Source organism: Plectropomus leopardus, chromosome 1, assembly GCF_008729295.1.
Source record: "Plectropomus leopardus isolate mb chromosome 1, YSFRI_Pleo_2.0, whole genome shotgun sequence".
Classification (NCBI taxonomy): domain Eukaryota; kingdom Metazoa; phylum Chordata; class Actinopteri; order Perciformes; family Serranidae; genus Plectropomus; species Plectropomus leopardus.
The window spans coordinates 24480568-24508280 of NC_056463.1; the positions used below are offsets into that span (position 1 = coordinate 24480568).

Consider the following 27713-nt stretch of genomic DNA (forward strand, 5'->3'; position numbering starts at 1 on the left):
CGATCATGGCATCGGCGCAACCAGGACCTACAACACAGGCGTAGCTTCAGCCGGGACCACGGCAACGGCAAAACCGAGACCACAGTTTAAGCTTTATCCAAGAGGATGGTCTTAAGTCTACCCTTAAAAGTGGAAATGGTGTCTTGCCTCCCTGACCAAAACTGGAAGATGGTTTCATAAAAGAGGAACATGCCCCAACGCTGTATTCAGGTTTCTTTACACATCTATGGATAGCTCCTTAAAAGTGCAATCTCTCCCACGCCGACTCCAAATGACATTGCGTACGCATGATGGCAGTGGTTGTATTCAGGATATTTTGGCTTCTCTTTTGTACAGCGGGAGGAAGTGGAGACATGTTATCCATTTTTATATACAGTGTATAAATAAAGGCCAAACTTAAATGTTTCAGATGTTTTCACAACTATTAGATGGACCCTAATCTAGCACCATCATCAGGATCAAATGTGTCCATAAACATATTCGCCTCAGTATATATACCATGTATATTTGTCCCTTCCAATAAAACCGTAAAAGTAGCAGAGGACCTTTTTGACAAACTGCAAGACATTTACACTATAAATAAATGAATAAAAGGCAAATTTATATGTAAAATAAAATTTATATGTATATGTAAAAGTCGCTGTCAGTGTTGACATGAAAGCTTCGTCCTTGCATATTGCACTTGTAAGGACTGATGATTTTGAAACAGTGAAGAGTGAGTCTATCTAGGATGAATGTTGAGGATGACAGTAATGTTTCAGCTCCAACTAGATGAGGAACAGAGTAGAAATAAACACGCCACTAAGCAATCACAGTGAACATCTGCTGTCTGTCACAGCGACTCTGCAGCGATGCAAACGAGTTGCTCTCTTTCCTCCCGCAGCTGTTGTCTGACAACAAACCCGCTTTGTCCCTCTCACAGACGAGAGATGACTCATCTAAAAACAGAAAGGAGACAAATCAATCTCTGAATTAGAAAAAGAGATATATGAGCCATGTCACATCTGGCACGATGTGCACAAACAACAATACTGTTACATTATAAACAGGGATATGAACAAATATGGGACAAAGAACATTTTAATTTCTGTTAACAGCCCCGGGGAGCGGCTGGTGAAGTTACTGTCATGGTTGAAGAGGCTTTTAAAATTTACTGCCCAAAGCAAAGCCTTCTGAGCTGTGGTTGTGATGAAGCTCAGCTATTTTCTGCAGTATTAGAAATGTGAAAATGAAAAGTGACTAAGAGGACCATAGATAAGAAAAAAAAAACTGTGAAGATGTAATCCAACCAAACTATGACGGGTTCACTTGAAATCCTATCACATACGATAAAAGCATTCCTGCTTATAAACTGTGACTGCTGCAGATAATGTTTGAAGTGATAAATATGTATATTCTTACATTAATCCTGGAGACCTTACTGAAGGAGAGTACGCAGTCTGAAAATCTGTGGGAGGGAAAAATTAATGAATCCAACTTTAATTTAGACTTGGAGCGTTTTGGTTTTCGTTTTACACAAGGTTGTAGATACAGCTTAGGTGTCTGTAGGGAAAAATTAAAAACTGGTCGAAGGAGAAAAGATGGATTTAGGCTCACAAATCTTTCATCTTGGCAGGTGTTTTCCACTCATAAACAACAGCAACCAATTAACCTCTGACACCCGGCCAGAATTGGAGTGTCAATCCCTGTCGATTCTTGGAAATATTGCAGTTTAGTTCCTGTTCTAATGGCTGGTTTTATGGATTGATTATGTAAATCACGCTGGATAGTCTCAGATTTATTGCCAAAGCACAATGGTCTTTGTTTTCATCTTCCTAAAATGCTAATCAGTTTAACTCTCCTCTCAGATGCTCCTGCTTTTCTTTTTTGACAATCGTCTGTGCAGAGAGGAGCCAGCAGGAAATGCAGGTCATGAAATACAACTTCTGTCATACATGAGCTTTATGTCTGATGTCACTTATGAAGCTGCCATCAGATCACAAGATGTATTTACACTAAATCGAAAGGGAATTTTCAGTGCTTACTGACTATTTTAACATTTTTCTGGGTTGATTTACCACATTGCATCAACAAGGTCACTTTGTGGCACCTCAATATGAATCATCCGATTTCAACAGATTTCAAAAGGTTGCTTACAGTGACATTTAATGAGAATGGCAGATTTAAATGAACTGCAAAACTAATGTTTTGGGGTTTATTTTAGATAGAATTAAAAAATATATATTTTTAAAGAAATGCAGACCAGGGGCAAACAGATTTGTGCAGTCATGGGTCCTAAAACCCAGAACTGGGTTGGCATTTTACCACTCCCAGTGGCCTCATTTCGAAGCCACGTTTCTGGTGAGATGTCTGAAAAAAAGATCTCTGGTTAACACAAGAGACATTTACGTTCTGTTTTACAGCATAAAATATATAAGTAATGACCCCACTTGACAAAACATCATCACGCCGAACTCAGTTTTACAGCCTCACTGTGTTGGCAATGTTAAGTCATGCGACTGTAGTGTAATTTCATTTATAGCCTAACATTAGCTTTTTACTTTGGGCAATTAAATTTATGCTCCAAAAATCATTAAAGTGGTATTCATTTGTAAAGATTATCTTGCTGAGCAAAATATGTAAGCATCAGCATATAGTAAATGTTTGTTTGCCCCAGATCTTCAATCCAATAGAAAAATCCCTATGGCTTTTTGAACTGACCAAAAAAATGTCATCCCTGTAGCACTCTATACAGTATTTAAAAAAAAAATACAGTCTTTAGCTTCAGTACTGAGAAGTATTTCTCAGTGGATTGTGAAAACAGTGTATAATTACAACAGCGGTTTATATCAAATCCTTACATTTGATTTGAAAGCTAAAAAAGTGTGCAGGCTTAGAGTTTAGCACCACACAAAGCAACAGCGGAGCGGACTGTTAGCTCCACACGCACCTCCCTTGTCAGATCAAGAGGATGAGGGAGAGATGAATGAATTAAACTGCCACCACACTGTTTTGGAAAAATACAAACACACATCTCTTCCTATCTCTCTATATCATTCTTTTAGCTAGCTACAACCTACAAAAGGTAAAGTGCGATTTTATATCATTACAGCAGCAAATTAGTCAAACATATGCGAGCGGGATGGTGCTGCTACCCATATAAACACGACCCCGATGGACCATGTCACAGTTTATGCCCACATGAAATATGATCCAAAAATTTTAAGATTTTATCACCAAATAATATCTAAAACACACATACACATCCACTGATGGCAGTGAAGACAAATGCACATCTCCTGCAACCAACAACACATCGGTTCCTGTTCCACTGAACAGTCAGGTGAATTTATGAATGAATGCTGACAGTGATCTGCTTTGCACCAAAGACCCTGCATCATGTATCAGGAGGTGAAATCTGGAATAAAGAGCAGACAGTGTTGTTTTAATCTGACAGAAGATTCATAACGTGACTGTCGGAATGATCATTTTTATCTGCAGAGCACCTGACAGATTATCATACTGTGCTATAATCCTGTGTCTTAGCATACCTTTCAAGGTCAGCATAATGAAAAAGTGACACTGTGTGCTGATGCAGTTTGGACCAAATGCTTTCAATTCAGCATCTGGCCCCTTGATATTATCAAATCATTAATCAAAGCAACGTGATGCAAAAGACATGAAGCAAAGTTTGACACAAATGAATGTCTCATACTGAGTTCATTTGAGGTTAATTTGTTACTGAGAAACTTTGTATTGGGTTTTGGAAAAATATTTCAAATTGAATAATTAATTAATTTTTATTACACTAAATAAACACACTGTGATGCATACCTCTATAAACACATTCTTTAAACATATAAATGTTTGAATGGAGGATTAAACATATATAAAAAAAGGAACAGATGAATGCACAAAGAGGCAACCTTTCATTCAAGCTCTGAAACATCATTTTGCAGATCAACTCTTAGCTGACAGTGCGTGCGAGTCAGCATATTTTCTCTGTAAAATCAGAAATGTTAATCTGGTGTGGCTAAAACCCGCCTGGCCTCCATTCAGAGCCAACAGCTTGCACTTTGAGCTCATTGTGTCAAATTCTGTCCAAAATAAAAACACGATGGAGCCAAAGCTTTAAATGTGCAGCTGCCAAAAAAACAGTGTGTGAAGCTGCTGAGTATCTGTTGGGTCACACATGCTCTCCAACAGTTTGGCAGCTGGATTATGTCCCATATGGCTTACACTGGTTTTTAGTCTAATTTGATTAATTATTTTTTTACAATTGCTATCACAGGGACTGATTTCTGATTTCACTGACTGTTATTTCTCTTCTACAGTGTGTTTAAACAGTCACAGTTGGTGGCTGACAGATTAGCTGTTTGCCAGTGTTGTTTACTACACAGTGGTGTCTCTCTGTCGCTCTCTTTCTGCTTGAAGGCACATCAATAGACCTCAGTTCACCTGCTGAATTGAATTGACTCTATAAAAGGGATTGCCTAGACAGAGGTGGGGGCAGAGGGCACAAATCAGGCCTCAGGGACAACTTGTTGTTGGCATTCAATATGAGCATGCACACACACATATACACCGCACACCCATCTGAGGATAGGTGTGCTCAGTCAGTATACTGCACTTTTAAATGTGCATGTGGGAGTGCTTGTTGAGCTTCAGTGCATTTGTTTATGGAGTCCTGTCAACACACGGTGATTCATCACAGCGCTCAGCTCTTGTGCATAGATTCGTAGATTGTTTCCCTCCGTGTGTGATCCATGTTTGTCTGCACAGATACATTTTTTCTTCTCCCAAAAAACACTGATGATGAGGAGCGGTGGATGCAGGTCGGGGGAGGGAAGGGCAGGGCACAAGCCCTCTTCTGCGTTTGTGTGTGTGTGTGTGTAACCCTAACCCTAATCCTAACCACAAACACTTGCTTTATGACACCTATTTGATGCATCCTGAGTCTAATCAAAACTTGAATTCTGTAGTCGGTTTAAAAGCGATCCGTGCTGCAAGACAGACATTTGTGTGAGGACAGTGGTGCAGGTAGTAAGAGGGGACTTAGGACGTTTAGAACATTTAAAATAAAACAAATGTAAAAACTGTCTCATCTGGTAGTCAGGGTGTGAGACTTAAGCAGTGTTTTCTTTAACTATGGGGGCAAAGAATGTGTACAACTTTAGTAAATATTTTAAATAGACCTTTTCCACAGCAGACAATTTGACTTGTCACAGTTGGAAAAACACAGGTGTTACTCATAGCACTAACGAGTAAATAGCACAGGTGTTGATAATGAAACTAACTATGGCTGAATTCCATTTAGCTGCTTTGATTTCAGGATCCAGGTTTTGTGCACACAGGATCATGGTCACTCCCATTTGAGTACAACAGAGCCATCATTAGTGCTATTAGTGACACCTGTGCTTTTCCTCCTGTGATAAGTCAAAGCGTCTGCTGTGAAAAAAAGTTCATGCTGTATTCTTGTGATGTTATTGATGGATTCAAAGCATTTAAAAAAAAAATTTAAATTTGCTTTTTAACTTTCTTGCCAAGTTATAATTAGCTAGAACAGTCAGAAGTACGCAATCCAATGAACTCACAACTCACTGTGTCCTATCGCTTTGTTGGTGAAATACCTGCCAATGCTGCCATCCAATCCACCAATCTTTTATCTCCATCCCAAGCTGACAAACCACACCAACCATTGATGGTGAGTCAACAATGTAACTTTAGGTAGCTTGCATGTATTTTATTTGTATTTTTTCTGTAATATTTGTGGTATTTTTGTGATATTGTAGCTAGGTTCAGCATGAAAAAAATTTAAATTAAATTAAAAATGTTGCTGTATAACATTATATGACTGTTTCTTGGTTGTACGTAGTGACTTCTTGGACTTTCATAACCATGAGGGATATAACCTCCATAAAATGAAAACATGTTTTTGTTTTTGTACACTTTGGTTTATGCAAATGAAGAAACAAGATATAGCATATTATAGGTATGTTTTTTTAAGAGGTGCTTATAGTTAGCTTGTGTTACTGACAGACAGTCTAGCTATTTCTTTCTGTGTCCAATCTATATGATGAGTTAGGCTAACTAGCTGCTGGAAATAACTTTTAACATTTTTAACAGATATGAGTGGTGCCAATCTTCTCATTTAACTAGAAGTAACAAGAAAGTGTATTCCCATGTAAAACTATTGTTGGGAATAACACAGCACTGCGATGGGTCTTTTCTGACTTGCTCTAAATTGTATTACCTGACTATGCATTCCCATCATTGTTTCCTTTTTGTAGATCCATGAAGCCAATTGCCTCACAGCCTTACTGTTGCATCATGAGGACAAATAATCACTTCTTGTCTCGGGTGACATTATTACTAGTGGTAGGGTTGTTTTCGCAGTTGAGAAATGTGCTCTCGGGAGGTCCGGTATCTTAATTGTTCCCCACGGTGGGGAGGGTGAACACATTGTGCTGCATGTATACAGACAGATGCCATTCTCCTGCTAGCTGCTCAGCAAACTCAAACATAAAAATGTATCATTAGAAACTATCTGCCTCATCTGTGAAATGCCATGTGGAGATGTCCATTTCACATTGTGTGATTTCAGCTCCTATCTCAGCAAGATGCCCCGCTGTGATGGTGGTGTTTGCTGCCATTACTACATGTTATTTCCAACATATGTGATGCCTGTAAATGGCATGCAGTAAACGATGACACAGTGTTTTTCATTGTAAGGTGTTTATCTGTTCTAGTTTTCTGCAGGGAAGTAATTACAACACAATCTGCCAAAAAGACTGAAAATTGACTCTGCTCTATCTGTTTCCAGCCTTTGGCAACTCCCACAGTTTCTATCTCTGATGGTCACACTATAGTTACTCAGTCCATGTTGTGCAGCTGATACAAATAGCTGATTACTGCGATGAGGCACCCTGTCACTCTAATTTACACAAATTGTACACTCCCACTCTGACTTCTGCTCAACCGTATTAACGCTGGAGCAAATGTCTCTGGCAGTCCAATCCAGAAAGCCTAATCAAATCTACATGCACACTTCCACACAAATAATCCCACACTGTGATAGTCATTCCTACCAACAATATGCACATTTGGTATTTATTGTTCCTCTGAGCGTGTAATTATGCAGTTTTAGATGTTTGTTGTCTCAGTGGCATTGCATCAGTGAGGATGACTGTGGTGTAATTTATCAGTTCATGTGATATCTGATCGGCTGCATGGCGAGGGAAAGGCTCTCTGGAGGTTTGATAGTGAAGAAGAGAAAGTTCAGGTTTGTAGATGTCCTGTTCATCAGAGAACACATTAACACGCCTGTCCTGAGTGGATGTGGAGCTAATGATGACAGATGGGTGAGACAAACATCCAACTGCACTGTTTTTCTCTGAGGCCTGATTGTGCAGCCTCCTGGCCATTCAGAAGAAGGATTGTCTGCTGAATTGCATATGCTTTTACGTGCTTTAATATGTCCTGGTGATCTATGTGGTGAATACCAGTTGTAGGCATTCTGTAAATGTAATACTCAGCATGCATTTACCCTGCGTGCCAGATGCCTACAGTGATCTGCTAAAATGCAGGACTAAACCAACATGGATGTTTCCTACCTTATGAAATTACTTCATACTCACTGGGTCTGGGTCAGTGTTACTCCATCATAGTGGAATTAACACTGTTTGATGGAAAACAACATCATGATCATGAATGATCCCTTTGCACCACTTATTTCTCCTGTTTCAGCTCCAGCTGCCACGAAACTGTAACACAGTCACCAGAGTAAATGTTGCCGTTGTACATTTCTGCAAACAATGTGTATGTAACATTCAAAAGTTTCATATATAATGAATGTTAAAACTTTTTATGTTTTTTGTGAGTTTCAATTTTCAATTTTATACTGTGACAACATCGTAATTGTCACGTGCCTATGCTTTGGATAAAATACCCAATTTGGTTGCTTTAAACACGGCTGGATATGTTCTGCGGTCCTGTTCAGAAATGCCGTCTTTTTGTGTTACAAAAATGGTTGGACATGTCCCGGACTGTCTTTAAAAAACAAAATTAATGTTTTTGTTGATACAGACAGAGCTGGACATGTTATGAGCTCTCATAAAAATAGAAAAAAAGAAAACAATGCCAGCTTTTGTCCCTACAAACTGCCTGGACATGTTTCAGACTGAAATCTCATTAAAAACTCTGGCTTTTGTTGCTATCAAAATTGCTGGCAATGTCTTGAACTCTTGTTTTAAAAACACAAGCTTTTTTTGCTATCAAAATTGCTGGCAATGTCTTGAACTCTTGTTTTAAAAACACAAGCTTTTTTTGCTATCAAAATTGCTGGCAATGTCTTGAACTCTTGTTTTAAAACATCATCTTTTGTTATGAAAATGACTGGACATGTCCTGAACTCTTGTTAAAAACCAGAGGCTTTTATTCACCATGAACATGGCTGGAAACTTCCCCAAGTCTCATTAAAAAAACAACTGATTTTGTTGCTACAATCGCCAGATTTTGTTGTTACGCTGGACATGTCCCAAACTGTCATTGAAAAACTGCCAGCTTTGTTGGTCTCGACAGTGGTCTGCTGCTGTCTCATGTAGGTGTCATGCCATCTATCATTCCCTCCTCCTGATGAGAAACTCAGCTTATATACATGTGATCTGAACTATGTCATACATATGAATCATACAAATGTCATGCTTTTTTTTTTCAATTTCACGGTTTGCTGAAACATACAATGTCAACATTTTATTTATTTTTTTTATTTCAGCAAGGTCTTTTTCAGACTCCCTTTGTCAAATTTATCCACTGCTCTCAGGTCAAATGTGGGCACAACTATGCTGGGATGCACTAGATTCACTGAACTTTTTAGAATATAAAGGTGTAATTTGTCTCACCATAACAGGTCCACCAAAGTTAACAGAATCAATATTATAGAAGGATAAGAGGCAGCATAATTTCCTTTCTTCTCTACAGTCTCTATTTTTTTCTGCTCACTCTGCACCAAGTCAGGTGGAGTTAATTTGCCTGGTGGGTCAACTCTTTGGTTCGCGTGCTGTTGGTCGATCAGATATCAGAATGAGGCACAGAGAGATTCAACCATGACTGCATACTGGAGGTAATGTGCACGCAAACATCAGTGAGGGGCTCACCGGGCAGCTGCTGTTCGGCCACACACACGCACGCACACACACACACACACACACACACACACACACACACACACACACACAGTGTTTAGAGACAGTAGTAAGGTAGTGAATGTTTAAGACACTCATTTTGTGAGATATGTATCAGTGTACAGGACTTAGTTTTTCTCACTGTTGATAAGAGGAGGTGAGCAGTATGATACATTTATGAAAGGAAGGCAGTTGTATCATTTAGAAGACGCTAATGTTTAAGGATATGTTTGGGCTTCCACATTTTTCAAATGTCTTATTATATAAACCTCAAAAAGAAGCAAATAATATAAACTTAACCTTTGGCAATGGCTTGCCTTACTCTGGCTTCTCAAAAGGTTAAAATCTGTGTTGAGTTCTTTGAACGAAAAAAAGTTACTTCTTTAGGATTAGCGTCAGTGTCTGTAGGAAAAGGAACAGGAGGCTCATCCTTGGAGGCTTTATGACAAAACAGCTTTAGTTTTTAGAGACACTGAAAACACAAAGCTTTATTTATTCATTTGTTGCAACATAGATGCCAATTATACTTTAATATCCACACATGGACAATCCAATTATATTAACTATTTAAGCTCTGACTGTAATCTGGGATACTAAATAGAAGATGCAGAGAGAGTGTAGGTGGAATGGCTTTCATTGATTCGCGCAGGATTGATGTGAATCAGCAGCAGACACTGGAGGTAATAATCATCCATAACAAAAACCATTAACCCACCACTTCAACCTGCAGTAACTAACTAGTCCATCTTTATTTAATGAGAATATAGTTCATTCAGTTTCATTTGCCCTGAGAATGAGCACTATAAAGTCTGTACTCTGACAATAGGTTATCATTTTGTTCCTTTAAAGTAATCTGTTCATTTTATGCAGAGACCCGAACAGGATTTGTGCACTTGATCCTGCATAATTCTGCGTAACACCAAAGATGCTCCATTCGTTGCATTTTGGAAAATTAAATCAAAGTGTACTGAAAAGCCTCTTAAACACCTGCTGCTGCAAAATTTACTCATCCTGCTTTCTCGCTCCATGTTAATTACCATGATTTAGCCATTTTCAGCTAATCTAAATTTCATAAAATATTTTAATACAGCATTAACAGGATTGCATAATTATCCATAATCTCCAATCCATGAAATGTATAACAAGCATGCAAAGCCAACACCACATCGGCTGCCCCCCCTGTGAAGTGGGTATGTGCCCATATGTGTGTGCAGCACATTTATGTGTAAGTTAATGAGTGTGCATGCTCATATCCACATGGCACTTTTCCATCTGAAAGGTGATCAGAGATCCATTAACATCTTTGTCCCTCATCCATCATTGCAGCTTTCTCATGCCTCACACCTCTCTATAATTCAGCCCATCACTTCACCTCCAGCACTTTCAACAGAGTGCTTAGAGCTCTGCCAACAAACCCTATAAATTATCTAATTATTATTCATACAGTTTAGGCTTTACAATGGGAGTTTCTATAAATATCTCCCCCTACTCTGACTGTTTTCCCTCCTCTCTCTTTCTGTCTTTTCCACATACACATACATTAGTTGTACATATGCACTCATCCTACACACATGCGCTTATTATCTGCACTCTCTAACTCTCTCTGTTTGTTTTCTCCCGTTTCTCTCTGATCGGTGGCACACAGCTCTGCAGGGAGGAGATAAAGTGTCTGCTTTTCCTTCTGCATCCGCTCCTCGGAACCCCCTCCCCCCACCCACAGCACCCCTCCTTCAAACCAGCTCGTGGGGACCAAACCAGAGAGGAGAGATGCACCACAGTAGGACGGGAAGATGAGAAAAAGATAGGAGGAGCGTATGGCTCATCCTGCAGAATGAACAAAAGGCGTGCAGGTGATTTAGTGGCCATACAACTGCCACTGCTGCTGCTGCTTGGATTTACGCCAAGTGTGGGTTCAATTGGCCAACGAGACTGAGTGCTCGTCTGACCTCTGCAGGCCAGGAAGAATAATAGAGGGTGTGAAGGCTGAGAGTATAAGAATGATGGGAGGGTGTAGTTTCTTCTATGACATCTGATAGGTAAAATCCTAGTTTATGTTGGACAAACAAAAAGAGCTGTAAAGACTTGTATTTCTGAACACAAAACTGCATTACGCACACAAAACATGGACTATACACAGGCTAACCATGGCTTTGCGGCTATACATTAAAGTTCTGGGGAATAGAAGAAGGGTCACCCTCTCCTAGAGGTGGTGACATTGTTAACTCACAGCTCTGCAGAGAGGCTTACTGGATTCACACTGATTTTAGCGCTTTGTCTTAAATGACCTGAATTTGTCCTGTTTCCTGTGATTGTTTGCAGAACCTGAACCATTAATGTTCTGTATTTGTTAAAGTTATATTTTGTACTGTTTGTAACTTTTAGAGATATGTCTCTTTGATCCTGATGAGCTTGTGGTGCATGGGGTGTGGCACTGACAATGGCACCACCCACTTGTGTGTTGTCCAATAGATTTGAAATCCTGTCCTACCAATTATTCAATGTGAACTGCTCACCTGATGTGGGTTGACTACATGTGTGCCTGTTTGTCTTTGACCTTTTTGACTCTGATGATGACACAGTGGTGCTGAAACGTTCCTCTGTTTGCACAATCAAAGGCTGTAAAGTGATCGCTGTGCTTCAGTCCCTTTCTTCTTCCTTGGAGGGTAAAATCAAAACTCAGCAGACAGTGAAAAAGGAAATGCTGCCCTCACTGGAGCATGAGATGCACACCGCTGCACATACTGTTTTGCCTCCTGCTGAGGTGTTGGGGCCACTGGGATGGGATATTTAATCTGTTCAGGCTGCATTTGATGAGAGCCGTGGCATTATTGGAAGAGACAGGGATGACATGGATACTACAAGATCCAGTGGAGCCAGCAGGGCGCCCCGCTGCAAGGATAAAATTGTTTGATGTGATTCTCTCCTCATGAGAGCAGCAGGATTGGATGATGTATAATGATCCTCCTATCAAACCAGCAGCCTGGACAGCAGTTAATGGTAACTCATATGCAAAGCCCAAGAGAGCCTTCCTCCTCCTCCTCCTCCTGTAATTGGTCTCCTGCCTGCAGGCTCTCCTCATGCTGAAAGCGCCCCGTGTGGCGGGCAGGAGGAGCGCGGGCGCCACGGGGGGTTTAAAAGCCTCAGCTGAGAAGGAGCTGCCCACAGTGCCGAGGAGCTCCACACCGGGAAAAGTTTACCTCTAACTACAACACTCGACAAACAGGAGGCAGAAACTGCGGAGATGGCAACTCAAGCACAGCAGCCGCCCCATCTGCACCTGGCTGAGATCACCGCCACGCAGTTTATCGACATCTGGAAACACTTTGACACAGACGGTCAGTGCGCACCACTCTGATCGCTGTTCCATTAATTGAGTCATCAATTAGTCTTTATTAGACGCTCAATATGCAATTCTAGGGAGGGTGTGTTATTAGAAAATCAGGTTTTTTATTAATGATGTTACAAAAATTTTGTTTCCAGTGAGTTTAATTCTTTTTCTGTTATATTTTAATAAAAAAAAAAACCCAATATCACAAACTTCTGTATGAAAAGAACATATTTGCTCGAAATAACTGCAGATGATTACGACTATATCGGATATGTATTTTTATTTCACTGTCAATTTTTCAAATGTAGGCTGCTTGATTTTGTTTTTTAAATACATCGTGTGTTTTACTAGGAACCACTCAGTAATGAGTGATTAATGCTCTGATGGCTTTACTGTAACACCCTGTGTTATAATAACTGTTGTGAGCTGCTGCATTTTCTGATTTAAATGAGTCATCTGCTATGGTTTTTAGACTCTGATGAGAGAAATGAAGTAAGACTCTATCAGAGTTAAGTTACAGACAGAAGGATGGAGGAGAGGATGAGGGGGGAGGGAGCTGAAAGGGAGAGAGAAAGAGAAAGTGAAGGAGAGATGGGGGAGGGAAGGATAAAGGGATGCAAAGGATGAGGGACAAGAGAGGGAGGGGGGTGAAAAGGTGAGAGAGAGAAGAGGATGAAGGGTGTTTTCTGCTGGAGTTTGTTGGGAGGAGCTTCTGATTCTGAGAGCTTACTGGGAATGAAGTGGAGGGATGAGTGTGTGCGTGTGTGTGTGTGTTTTGTGTGTGTGTGCGTGTGTGTGTGTTTGTGTGTGTGTGTGCGTGTGTGTGTGTATGAGATGTGTGTGTGTGTGTGTGTGTGTGTGTGAGTGTGTGTGTGTGTGTGTATTTGTGTGTGTGTGTGTGTGTTGCGTTGCATTGCAGTTTTTAATTGTTTTTAATAACTATTAATATAAAATTAAATAGGAAAAAGTGAAAGTATTTGTTGTGCAGGTGGGAGGTGCCCGTGATTGTTATGTAATGATGGATTGTTGTTTCTGATATTTTAATATAAGCAGCTATTCAGTGTCGTAGTTAGCCAAGATGGAGCTGAGGTGAACTATCCTTCATACTGTCATGTAGACTGAGCTATAGCAATTATGGCTGAAACGTTTAACTGATTCGTCAGTTGTTGATCAACTATTTTGTTAATTGTTTAATTGTGTCCCACATTTTAAAACATCAGTCAGTCAGCGAGACATGTTTTTAAGTAAAAATGCCAAAAATGATCTGGTTTTCTCATCCGGTTTTCTTTGTCTGATATACTATTAAACTGAATATCCTCCAGTTTTAACTATTGGTCGGACACCACAAGCAATTTTAATGTGTCAAGCTGGGCTTTGGGAGAATTGTGATTTTTAAAAAAATCTTTTCTATAACTATGGACCAAAAATAATCAGCAGAGTAATTGATAGTGAACGTATCCCTGATAACAATGCATCATATTTTATAAACAGGTCATCAATAAAATCTTAATGTGCAAGTAAGTTTGGCTCTTTGATTAGTATTGTTAGGTAAAAGGAATATGAATTGTTCTATACTGTACTGTATACAGTTACTAAACATCCAATGTAACAGTGGTTAAACACTCTTCTGGATTCCTCCAAGCAGCGAGTCTCAGGTAAGAAGGTCGCCATGTTCTTGGTTGGAAAATGTCCCAGCAGCCAAACTGCCGCAGAGCATTGTTCCCTGTCTCACTATGAGCCACTCCAGTTTTAGTAATTTTCATGTTGCACATTGAGGGATTATTTTGTGAAGCCATTCACATCGAGCTCTGACCTCTATTGTTAAAGCCTTTATACACCCTGTCCAATAAACTCACAATATCATCAAATGGTTGAGCCTGACAGCACTGAAGCATCCTACAAAACTGTCACACTGTGTCCTGTTTCCTACTGACAGGTTGGTTAGCCGCACTTTGACCCTAAACATCCAACCTTAACTGTGACTATAGTCGTGATAGATCAAAATATGGTCACATTATTTATTCATTATTTACAGTTGCAACAGTTTTTGAAAGGTGTTTATCAGGAGCCAGTGTTTGGTTTGTCCTTTCTGGGCTACTCTAGAAACATGATCTCCATAAACGAGGACCTGCTCCCTATATAGATATATGTTGCTCATTCCAAGGTGACAAAAGCAATTCTTATTTACAGGTGATCATACAATAAAGAAAGCATACTTGCAACAAGTATGTCATTGTATGTAACAACAGAAAAAGCAGATAGTGTAAATGCTCAGCTGATCAACAGCTATGATCCAGAACTTCTCCAGCCTGGACAATTGCAATGGATTTTTCTAAACCATTGTCTTCAAGCAGCTCCAGCACAGAAGTTTTGGGATTGAGTGCTCTGCTCAAGGGCGCCACACTCTTGGTAATGAGGGTGAAGAAATTGTAGCTAATTACTTCCACAAGAAAAGCCCTTCCTTAGTTTGACAACATGTTTCAAAGGATTGCCGCCTTCTGGTAAAATAAATCAGTCAAATGGAAAATAACGAATGAGGGCAATAGAGACTTGTGCGTCATCACAAGAGTCTCACTCAAAGTAAACAATCTTCTGTCCACACAGTCTAAAAAAAAATCTGTGGATGTGTTGGTGATGGCCTTTTGTCTCGCTAAAGCGGCATCAAGGCAGCAACAGGTTGTTTTGTTGACCACAACTGCTGCACAGCAGTGGCTGACTGGACCGTAGCTTCTGTTGGCTGCAGGGAACACGAGGACAACAAACAAATGAACAAACAAACAACTGAGGCCCTCAGCCAGTTGAAGAATGTGTGCACTGATTTTCCCCCAGTCTTCAAACTCGTGTGGGCTTTTCTGTCCACATAACGAGTAAAAGTGTTTTTTGCATGACAATTTTTGCTGTTTTCAGTCATTATGCGTTAGGCAGCTGGATTGTTTCTGATGTGCCATTGAGCAATCAGCGTTGAGCTGTGTTTGAAAATGTTTTGGGAAGTCGAGGGCTGCATCTGCTCAGTATGCTGTGTGCAGTGGTGCGCTCCATGTGGCAGCTGAGATTTGTATCTCAACTGAACTCTGGCAGTGAGCCCCAGTGAACTGAGAGCACAGTTACTTATGAGGGCTTTTACAAGTAACACGGTTTGAACACATTCAGACTTCATCATAGATTAATTCTTCCTTGCTTTCCCGACCTGTGTTACTCTTTACTGTATTTAATTACCAGTTATGTAGTAGATTAAAATTCATTCAGATTACTAGAAAATCTTTTCTTTTCAAACAGAGTAAACTTTTAGTCAGTCAGAACTTGATTTGACTCCATGTCCTTGAAGAAACAACACATTCAAATACATGCATATTTGAAGGGGCTGACCTGTAGTCCTACCCACCACTGTGTGCACCGTGTGCTGCAGATGCAGCTCTAAAGGGCCAGCCAAACAGGACAGATGCAGCAAACTGCTGAGTCACCAGTCACGAGCATGGACTGTAAAATAATGGACGTAACTTCCGTGAAATCACCTATTGGTTGACTCCTGTTTTAAAGCATCTAGTTTGACATTTCTGATAGCATCTTGGAGTTTTTAGAGTCGAAAGCTTTGGAGAAGCAAGGGGTGGATGTGACTCATGGACTATAGCTATGCCTCATAGACTACCTGTCACTCAAAGTGTCCCTGCCCTTGAATATCTATAATGTTAAGCCCTAATACAATGTATATGAGTAAGTTATGAGAGAATTCATCCCCCATGCAGTTGCCACGAATTTTAAAATTAGTTATAGAGACCACAAGCGTTTTTTTGTACCAGGCTGTAAACATGTTTATTTCTGCTGCAAAGTTGGACATTTTAACACGGTCTTTTGGGATTGACTGGCTTCTGGAGCCAGCCTCAAGTGGCTATTTCAGGAACTGCAGTTTATGGCACTTCCACGTTGGCATCATTTTTTCAGCCTCGGAGGTTGCCGCTTGGTCATAAGGTGGGAAGTTTGTGTTCAAATTTGTAAATTTAGTTTTCAAATAATGGGGCTTTGTATTTATTGGTCATGTCCTATAATTAAAGGCATGGATGAAAGATGAAAACACTACAATATACAATCAGTTTGGCCAGACTATCAGAGTGGCTCTTTGCATACATTGTCCCTGCATCACATCAGTATGTAGCATATTGAACAAGATGACATTTTTTCATTGCTGAACAGAATGTTCATATTTGGTTTTTTTTTTCTTAGCCAAACGTAAACTTTTCTGAGACTGAAGTGTAAAGACAAGGGTGTAAAGATGTAGTGATTTAGTAGATATTGCTAATGTCCAGATTGTAGCTTCTGACAGACAGTGTTTGGTGCGTGGGTGGTACAGAACCGTATATCCTTACACAACGGTTTATTTGATTTCCTATGTATAGGTGTCCCACAAAAGACATTAAGGTATGACGGTTAAGGTTACACAGAGAAACATAATGACATACCTGAAAATGACTCTAGTTTCACTCAAAGTTCACACAGTTCCCAACACCAGTCTCCTAGGGATAGTCCTGGACAAAGGTTATGTTTTGTGACCCATCCAACGCCCCAGCCTACCTCCTTCTTGGACCTGCTTCCTTGTTTACACCTGCATTGGTCGACTGCAGCCTTCCCAAATGTCAATACAAATACAAATATGAGTTTTACAGAAATGTATATATATACGAATTTTGGTGCATGGCTTTCAGTAGGAAAACTGGCAAACAGAGCATGAGAGCAGCCTGTATAGACAGTGATATACTGAGGGATTACTGTGCTCAATCTTGTTTAACTGCTGGGTTCAAACCAGCAAAACTAACAATGTAGCACTCAAAGTCATTTGAAATTGCAGATCTAGATATAATAATTTTATTTGCGGAATTTCTTGGTGATGATTTTTCATCCTTCATCTTTGCTGCAGAAGCTGATTGTTTGGCTAATGAGGGATAATCCGTCTGTCTCTCAGTTTGAACGTTAACAGATGATAAGAACTTATCAGGTTGTTTGAAAGCAAAATGGAGTTGAATTGAAGATGAATGTCACCTTTAGTTTGCTGGGTCGTCCTGCTTTGTGTTCCCACACCCAAAGCTTTGTGTCCCAGCAGTGATATGTTTATACAGTATCTAAAACAGCAGCTCAACCAAAGCACAGATGGTGACATGGAGCACCTATCAAATACTATGTGCAAATGAATCTGGGCAGGGAGACGAAAGGAGGAGGAGGGGAGGTGATCAGAAAGGAAAAGAGATGAGAGGATAAGAGATTAAGAGATGAAGAGGGAGGTGGGGCAGGGTGAATCTCTGCATTTTATTCTGTACATCTGTGTTTTATTCTGAATTGAAGTAACAATTTTATTTATGTACGATAATAAGGCACGAACCCTGCAATCCCTGCTTGGATTTTAGACAGATGGGACTCATTCTTATGATTAAAAAGAGAGCTCTGAATGTCCTATATGTTACCCTCTGACTTGCAGAGAAACCAGTGGAGTAAATTATTGTATTAAAATTATCCCGGTCATGTGACTGACAGACGACTTACAAATCCAAACGCAGGGACAGAATGCCCCAATAAGCACTAGTCTGACTGCACACTTCCACCCTCTTAGGCAAGAAAACTCATTATACTGCTTACACGCCAGCTACAATGGACTCTTGTGGGTTGTTTTTCTTTTCCCTGCTGCAGCACATCACTTATTCTCCACAATCCAGAAAGGCCAATTTGGCACGGGATACATGAGTGAGAATTTTCTCTCATTGCAAGCTTGATTTTGTGTGGCATGCCTTCAGTTCATCAAAATTAAAAGTCTTCAGTTGTGTAGAGATGATGTGATAATTTGTCTTATTTCACAGTGTTGTAAGTTTCATTGAAGACATGAATATTGACATGTGCACTGATTTTGGGGCTCAACCAACCAAATACTCTACGAAACAACTGTATGCAACAGAACAGCTGTAAGCATGTGTGTGTTCTGTATGTAGTCCAAATAAGCTCTTTACAGTTTGCTGCCCACTTGGATGCAAATACAGACGATTTGAGACCAGAATAGCATTTGAGGTTTGGCCACTGTTCCAAAATTTAAAGACCCCTGTTGACCTTTAATCTTTCATCCACATCCACAGCCTTTAATCAAACTTTTAAACAGTCAACAAAGCTTCAGGCAGCTTAAAAGTTTTATAACATCATTTGTGCCAAACTAATTAAGTTCCTCTGGTGCTCTGTAGGAAACGGTTACATTGAGGGGAAGGAGCTGGAGAACTTCTTCAAAGAGCTGGAGACTGCGAGACGAGGGGCAGGCGTGGTGAGTATGTGCACCAATACTTCAATATATTCACACAAAGCAGACCACATCCGTAACAGATCCTTCAGTCCACCTTCAATCCAGCATTTGACAAAATAAAACATGGATTGTATGACAGCTGGGGTAGAGTGTAATTAGATTGTCACGTGATGTCATTGACTTACATGGCAAAAGAGACGTCTATAAATTAGTGGATAAACTTTTTTGAGTGTCACGACCCCTGCGGAATGACTTCACTATCTTTACTATCCTACCATCTTTTTTTCACTATCAGGATGTGCTAACATTTAGAAACTCTAAACTGGAAGTTAACCCTTTGGCTGGCCACTCAGGCCACACTCAGCCGCACACCCTTTGTGATGCACGCGCTCAGTGACGTAGTGCCGATCATTCCTGGGTTATCTGGGTATTTTAATATGTGGCAGTTGAACCATTTTGGCTTCATGTACCAATGAGCAGCCCCGCGTTCAACCCAATATCCAATTCTTTTAATACATCCATGGGTGAAATACTCAAAACCATTGCTGTGGTAGCTCCCGCTACAATTGGTGTCTCCAGGATGCAAATTTGTGTTTCCAAGAATGGACGAAGGCATGACCTGCCCTACTCTGCCTTCCTCTGCTTCTGACTGGCCAACGCCTTACCAATCCAACCAACCAAGGCAACAAGTACTAGCCGTTCAGAGGGACAGCAAGGTGTGTCATGCCTTCTTTATCCTCGGAAACATGTATTTTCCTCCAGGTCAAATGTTTAGATGTTTTGTTAGTATCCACACACATTTCACTCTTTTTGGCCCATTTCTTCATTGACACTGACTGATTACTGTACTAGATCATACAATTGTGTATAAAACTGAAATGACGATTTCAACAGTACAAGGTTTCACATCACACATTGCACACACACTGCTACTGCTACTACCCTTGTGTATAGTATCCTGTGTAAAGTAATATGTACATCACAATAAACAGAAAATGTACACAGCACAACATGCTGTAAAACAAAAACACATCAATGCAAAAACCAGAAAAGTAATCTATAGCCTACAAAGTTAAGATACCTGGCCACATTCCTCCATGTTCAGAAATTACCGATTCTGCTGTTATCAAGCTCTGCACATGTTTGGCAACATTCATACACATGGGTGGCATCTGTCAGGGAACTTGACATAATGTGTGATTGATGATCTGAGATGTGGGAGACTCCCCCTGCATTAGTCAAGTTCACGTTTCACCTGACAGGTAATTTACCAATTCAGCAGATGTTCCAGGGGATCCATATTACTGTGGTGTTATTCATGGTATATATAATATATATGCCTGGCAGATTTTGACAATTGAATGGACTGCTGTGCATGTGATGACTTACACAATGAAATTATGCCTTGAAATTATGTTTTGGAGCTTACAACTATTTGACCAAAAAGCAAGACATAGTCAATTGGTACTTGTGCAAACTGTTTACAATTGTACTTACTCATTTGCACAGATGTGCTGAGGCATTTGCACTTTGCTGGAAGGAATGAGAGATTCATATCTGTTAATAAGCGCCCAGTTGTTTGGAGGTTTGCACATGTTTTGAGAATATTAATTCCAATTTTAAAAATGAAAAAATTGTAAAATACACCATTAATATCATACGTCTTTTTGTGCTGTGATTTGTTGTGGTTGCAGGATCCTACACATACTGCATTTAAAGAAAAGATGAAGGAGTTCATGGCCAACTTTGACAAGAATTCTGATGGGAAAATTGAGATGTCCGAGGTAAGAACTGAAAACAGCTGCCCCAGCGATGACATTACCCTTGTTCTCTCATCAAAAAGCAGACAGGATTTTTCCATTGGATTTTGGATCATTGCAGAAAATAAGCTCTGTGGTAAACAAAAATTTATGACACTTACACATTTTATTCAGCAAGATAATCTTCACAAATTAAAACAACTTTCAGGATTTCTGAAGCCTAAATTCATTCGCCTGAAGTACAAAGCTATTGCTAGGCTAAAACAAACTATACTATTGATGACATTCTGTAGACTCATTAGCCACTTGTTAGCAAACGTCATTTTTAGGACACATAAAAACTTGAAATTTCACAGTGGGGTATTTACTGATTTATTTTATGTTGTTAAACAAAACGTGAACCTCTCTTAAGCTTGTGATAACCACAGACTTTATTTCAGGCCTCTAACCAGAAAGCCATTCAAAAAACACATTGACTTTGAGATGAGGGAACGGTAGGTGCTGAAATGCAAAAGGATTACTTGGTTTTAGGATTCATTACTGGGGTTTTCTATGGTGGTCTAATGGTTGACACATTCAGTGTATCCACAATGTCCCTGGTTTAACTCCAGTCGTTGTTACATGTCATCCCCCTCTCTCTGTCCCTATATTTTTTTTCTTTAACTTTCAACCTATCAAATTTAATTAAAAAATGCCAAAAAATATTAATAAATATAACTACTGTTAAATAAAGCCTATGTTTTTAGTGTTTCCTGTCTTCATAAATCTAAACCATTAACATAAAATATAGGTCTCTTGAATGGTTAGTGGTAAAATGGACAGTACTTGTATAGCGCTTTTCTAGTCCTATTGGCCACTCAAAGCACTTTAACACTACATGTCACATTCACCCATTCACACACTGGTGACTGAGGCTACCGTACAAAATGCCACCTGCTACTCAGTAATCATTCACACAAACTCACACTTCAATGATGCGGCATTTGGGGCAATTTAGGGTTCAGTATCTTACCAAAGGATACTTCGACATGTTGACCGGAGGAGCTGGGGATCAAACCGCTGACCTTTTGATTAGAGGACGACCAGCTCTACCTCTGAGCCACAACCGATGATAATAGTTCTGTGTCTTTGTCATCCTCTCTGTAGTTGGCTCAGCTTCTGCCAACAGAGGAAAACTTCCTGCTCTGTTTCAGAGAGTTTGTGGGATCAAGCGCCGAGTTTATGGCTGTAAGTTTGTATGTATTTGTGTCTGTCTACCTCAATGACTACTCGTTATATAACTCCATATATTTGATCTGTTCTGCCAAGCTCTCACACTTGTCAAAACTAATTTAGTTTAATGATGGTAAAGAATTTGGATTTTGTATTGGACAGCCCCAAAAGTTAGCCTTTTTCTTTCTCTGTTTCTGTTATAAAACATTCCTCGCTGACTAACTGCTTAACTCACTGCTGTGAAATTTCCCCACAAATGATTCAAGTCAGTAGTGCTGTCACAGCTCATCCTGTGCGACACATGTTCAGCTGCCCAGCGACGCCTTTTCTTTCCCTGCAATTTTAGAATGCCTGTTTCTTGTGGAAACAGTCCAATAATTGTGTAATATGTTTATTTACCGCCTTGAAGACGTGTCTGGAATTAAAACATTGTCAGAAATGTTGGAAGTTGTGCTGGAGACTGTGTTGTGTTTAAGATTTTGTTCATCCTTGAGAGTATAAATCTGACTTAAACTGTCTTATTTGACATAAATGGACTAAATTCACAGTTCTTCCATATATTAGCTTTGTCAGTGTAACAATATTACCACACCAAACATAAGCTCCAGTCTTAAATAGGTTTCTTATCAGTCTGAATCAGAAATAGTAAGACCTTTCAACAGACTTTCATGCATGTGTTTAAATGCCTTGTCAGCAAGTACACAACATTATATTTGACCCACACTTCTGCATATGTTGAATTAATTAGAGAGAAAATGGTGAGGCATTGAACATCTGGTCCACTGTGATTGAAAATAACACACATACACACACTTGGTGTACTCGCGCTGAGTAGGATTTTCAGTGGTGTGATGTTCAGGCCGCTCTGTGTTAAAGCTATTCTCAGACAGAGCATACATTATGAATGGAGCACAGCTTTCTGCAGGGGAGTGCTGGAGGGGTTTAGGTATCCATCTTTGCTAAGGGCTTTGACAAACCTTGCATTTATATCAAATGACACCCTTTTCCCTCTGTCTTTTCTCTTTATTGTCTTTTTTTCTGTAGATAGTGTTTGGGGTTTTTTTAACTGATAATTGTGGTTAAAGTAGCACAGATGTTATTTAAAAGCTACTGTAACTTCATTGCTCTTCTCCTGCAGGCCTGGCGGAGGTATGACACTGACCGCAGTGGGTACATTGAGTCGAATGAGTTGAAGGTAAAACACAACACATCAAACTCTGCAAGCTACAGTGGATTAATGTAAAATCTTTTACAGTACATGCTAAAAACTCAGCTGTTCTTACAACAATACAGCACTCTCACAGCGAAGAAAAGAAACAGTGTTAGTGGTGTCTCTGCTGATTCTGCACGTGTATCATGCTTTCAGTTTAAAATTCTCACTAATGTGAAAAACAAAATCACATAGTGCCTTTAAAAAAAAAACATTACCTTACGTTTGCAAAAACAACTGATACACTTGCTTCATATTGTATTAGTTACATTTTATCCTTTATTTAAACTTTTACTACTATATATTCCTATATCTAGGCTCTTTCTCTCTCTGTTTTTACCGTTGTATATGTTTTTCTGGGGTGTCCTATAGCAGTCCGAAGGTTAAAAGTTATACTGTTGGAGGGAGTCTGTGACCCAGACTTGTGTAGTGGCGGTGACTGAGCATGCATTTGTAGTTCATTTGACAATAGATAACTTTAAACTTGATATTTGAAAAGCATCATATCATGTGATCACCAGTAGTTTTCTCCCTCTTCAGGGTTTCCTGTCAGACCTGCTGAAGAAGGCCAACAGAAACTATGATGAAAAGAAGCTCAATGAGTACACACAGACAATTGTGAGTATCATTAGGCAGAATATGGTTTTCTTGCTTCTGCAAACTCAACATTATGACTACAAGACTCTTCTATTATCCATATTTACATAAACAAAACAATGATGTCTATAGTTGTACTGACACAAAAGACAAACTTTTTTTCTTTTTTTAATATCTGTTAAAAATGTAGTACTTGGCAGCTTCATTTCTACATAATGTAACTGAATAACTTCCCTAAAGGCTTTCGTTTTAATATACTGAACATAAGTGTCTGGGTTTAACCTCCAGCTTAATGTAGTGCTGAAACATCACTTTTCACTCAGCCATCTGTGGTCCAAACACACTCACCTGCTGGCGTCTAAACACTCTTGAATGTTTAACATATAAAATGTGAGTGTAGGGCTGTATGTGAAGGTGTTTTTAGACTTCCTGTTTTCTTTCTGTTTGATAAATCCTCTTTATTCTGTGCAGCTCAGGATGTTTGATCTTAACGGTGATGGTAAACTCGGCCTCTCTGAGATGGCGAGGTGAGTCTGTCTCCACTTTTAATTATCTCTGTGCTCTGCGTGTAAAATTTAAACCTCTCTTAAAGGATGCCAACAAGATGAAACCTTTCTTGTTGTTTTACTGCAGGCTCTTGCCCGTCCAGGAGAACTTCCTGTTGAAGTTTGAAGTAAGATTAAACTTGAATTGTTTTTAGGGATAAAATCACACCTCCTATGGCAACTTAAGTCCTGTCCCTCTGACATAAAAAGTCAGACAACATTGGAGATTGAGAACATTATTGGATTCATGACAAGAGGATTATTTGTCATCAAAGTACCGATTAACATATGGGACATTCACACTAATGCATGTTTGCTTACATTAAATCCCTTAGTAAAAACATATTACAGTATATAACATTTTTTTAATGTATTTTGGATTTATGAACAGATTTATCTTGAATTTATTCGATTTAACAATCAATAAATAATGATAATTTAAATCAATGATGTTAATTTGCATCTTAAAATAAAAAAGGCTCATCTTATTGCATAGTTTCGAGTATATTCTTAGTTGAAAAATATTTTTGAGGAAATACATTTTGATGTAGCACATTTGTAGCACAGGGACAATAGTAATCTACAGCACATATATGTCCCACATGTATTTTGTCATGTATGTTTCCGTGTATACATACATGGTAGCTTGCAAGAGCAGATCAACAATTCCTTTCTGACAGAGGATTAGTCTGATCAGGATTAACTCAACTCTAGACCCAGTTATCATAATCTGCATGGATTAATATCAGTTCGGTATCTGGTGGGGCTTTTACTGCTCTCTAGAAATACCCTGCAGTTTCTAACAATTTCCCTGCTCCCTCTCTCTCTCTGTTACACAGGGCATCCAACTCACAGTTAAAGAATTTGACTCTCTCTTCACCTTCTACGATAAGGTGAAAACAACCTGTTTGTCTGTGTGTTTGTTTCTTATATCCTGTGTTATGTAATGCGCAGTGTGTGTTTGTTTACTGCTTTAGGGTCCAGTATTTAAGAAAGTAACATTTCTGTATTTTCTATGAGGCTGTGCTAGACGGATCACACACTTCTTATTTATGGCCTGTAAATTGATTGCATAATTTCAATTAATAACACTTCTTCTGAGGGCTCATTTATACTCCCTTTATGAATGAAAATAGATACATCCATGTCAAAAGTTGTAAAAGTCAAGGCGACGGTGGAAAAGGTTGTATAATGTACCTTTTAATAGAAGTGGTGTTGTTGGCTTTGATCTTTGAGGAAAGTTAAGTACATTGCGACATGTAGATGGAGAATCCTTTTACCATGTTACTGAATCGTTCCATTCTTCCATTTTTTCATGTCTTTGTCATGTCATATGGCCGTATGTCGCTTGAGCTATATAAGTTGTTTCCAAAAAAATAGACATAGAGAATGGGGAAAAAAACTCTTTCCTTGTCCATATACCTATCTTTTTTTTTTATCCACCACTTTAGTGCAATAACTATTTGATTAATTGTTATGAAATTTTGTGCAGACAGTCATGGTGCCTCAGAGGATGAATCTTAATGATTTTGAATACCCCCAGACCCTTCTGGGGACATTTCTGACTTTAATTGAAATGTTAGCTAGTTTGACAGCTTTCTCAAACCTTATGTAAATAGTTCACAGAATGTGTTTGTTTCTGAAAAGAATTTAAGGTGAGAAATAAGCCATGCAGTTCCTGAATCTGTCTTCATTTTAGATGAACAGCAGTTATTTTAAAAGTTTTTCAGGAGTTTCCGGAGACAGTGAGTCATGCTGGACGCCCCTGATTTGCATGAAGTAGTTTATATTCAACTTAATGCAAATGAGGAGTGGATTCCCCATCTCTCGAAACGCAAAAGTGAGCCACCAGAATGCATTGCACGGCTGCTCACGTAGTCAGTGAGTAGAAGCGTGGAAATGACAGAACCTGTGGACACTTTTCATCAGAGAACTGTACAGCTGTTGACTATTATTCTTCTCCATACACAGAATGCTCTCATTTCCTCTGTATAATTCAGGCCACTTGTGTTGTCTCTATCACCAGGATGGTAACGGCTACATTGATGAGCAGGAGCTGGATGCTTTGCTGAAGGACCTCTGTGACAAGAACAAAATGGTAATGAATAGTTAGCCCATTGATTGATCAGTTCGGGTTACTTTTCTACTTGCCAAATATAGAGCTGAGATGGAACAGCTGCCAGAGATGCCTCTGCACTGTACGTTTGTACCATCTGTAAACCACTTTGTGTCAATGCATTGATTTTATGTGCCCGTGCCGTTTCTGTTAGGACGTGGACCCCGTGGACTCAAAAGGACTAATGGGGTACAAGAAGAGCATCATGGCTCTGTCTGACGGAGGGAAGCTGTACCGCACTGAGCTGGAGATCGTCCTCTGCCGGGACTCCACGCTGTGAGCTCCCTGCCATCATCTCCCCACTTCCTCCTCCCTCCTACCTCCTGATGTAACCTGGTGCATGTGTGACCCTTAACCTCGCTACACCACTTAGAGTGAAAACAAGTGCTTGTGAGAGCACAAAGTGTACTGCTGGCCCTGCTATTTTAGCTTTCTACCCCTCTGAGGTTTTTCTTTTTTTGAACTTAAAATGCAGTTCCATAGTGAGATAGCCATAGAAATGACTACAGGAAAATATTGTGTATTTATTTGACTTCCTGTTTTTAATATGCATTTTTTACATTATTCCCATATCTATATGTTTCTCTCCCAATGATTTTAATATACTTGTTTTATGTAGCATCTGTTTATTTATTTTATTTATTTTTATTGGATTTACTCTTATTTGACAAGGCTTGTACTGTTCTATCAAAGATATTACTGAGAATGAATAAATATAAAATGACAATTCTTGTCCCAATTAATCATTTGCATTAAGCCTTTAACTGCTGGATCGTCATCAATTTTCCGCTGCGTTCAGACACCTTTTGCTTGCATGCAATCCTCTGAAACCTCAAAAAAAATGTTTTTTTTCTTCGAAAAACACAGAAAAAGCAACTTGGTGAGAAATCTCCTACAAAAATATAGTAAAAGGTGAGAAGGAAATTATCTGAAAATTAGCTGGGGGGGATTATTAGATATTATTAAAAAACCTAGGAAGAAACGTCCATAAAACTATATTTACAATAGTCTATTTTTGGTTTATTACTTTTCTTTTGTTTTTCTATTTTTTTTAATTTTGTTTTACTAATTGCTTGCTGATTTTTGGGCAATTTCTTGTTAAGTTGCTTGTTTGCCCTATTTCCATGATTTTGACATTTGCTCAGGTTTCAAAGGGTTAAATAACTGCATCATCTGCAAAACCTCAGCTATCAGGGGAATCATTTCAGCGGTGCCACCCTCTTGACGGTGAAAGTTTTGTTTGTCTCAGTGCCGTGTAAAAGCAAAATAAATGATTCCCTTTTGGAGACTTGTGTGTTTCCGGTGAAGATTACAGCTCAGGTACAGATGCCCAAAGCAAGAGTGTTTTCTCCACAGTGCTCCACCTTCACTTTCTAATCTCCTGGTAACAGAAAGTGTGATGTAGAAAAAGCTTGTCTTGCTCCATTTTTCATAGAGGAGAGTCTCTGGAGCCTCCGTGGCACTTTGAGATGAGCAGAGCAGAACAAGATGAGAGAGCAGGGACAACAACAAAAAA

The 27713-nt window shown here is 39.4% G+C and overlaps 1 protein-coding gene across 1 annotated transcript; it reads left to right on the plus strand.

Annotated features, from left to right (window-relative positions):
• Window positions 1-12269: 12269 nt before the first annotated feature.
• On the plus strand, window positions 12270-26811 carry LOC121944959 (calretinin-like). Its single transcript, XM_042488944.1, has 11 exons — window positions 12270-12496; window positions 18702-18778; window positions 20452-20541; window positions 21664-21744; window positions 22868-22924; window positions 23480-23557; window positions 24008-24063; window positions 24170-24209; window positions 24921-24974; window positions 26108-26179; window positions 26352-26811. The coding sequence occupies exons 1-11, from the start codon at window positions 12403-12405 to the stop codon at window positions 26475-26477; spliced, it is 825 nt and encodes a 274-aa protein (XP_042344878.1). The 5' UTR covers window positions 12270-12402; the 3' UTR covers window positions 26478-26811.
• Window positions 26812-27713: the final 902 nt, after the last annotated feature.

Excerpts from the sequence above, each read along its gene's own strand:
- LOC121944959 (XM_042488944.1), top strand. The coding sequence starts at position 12,403 with ATGGCAACTCAAGCACAGCAGCCGCCCCATCTGCACCTGGCTGAGATC. Across the intron at positions 20,542-21,663 it reads GGAAAATTGAGATGTCCGAG|TTGGCTCAGCTTCTGCCAAC; the intron begins GTAAGAACTGAA and ends TCCTCTCTGTAG. Across the intron at positions 24,975-26,107 it reads TCTTCACCTTCTACGATAAG|GATGGTAACGGCTACATTGA; the intron begins GTGAAAACAACC and ends CTCTATCACCAG.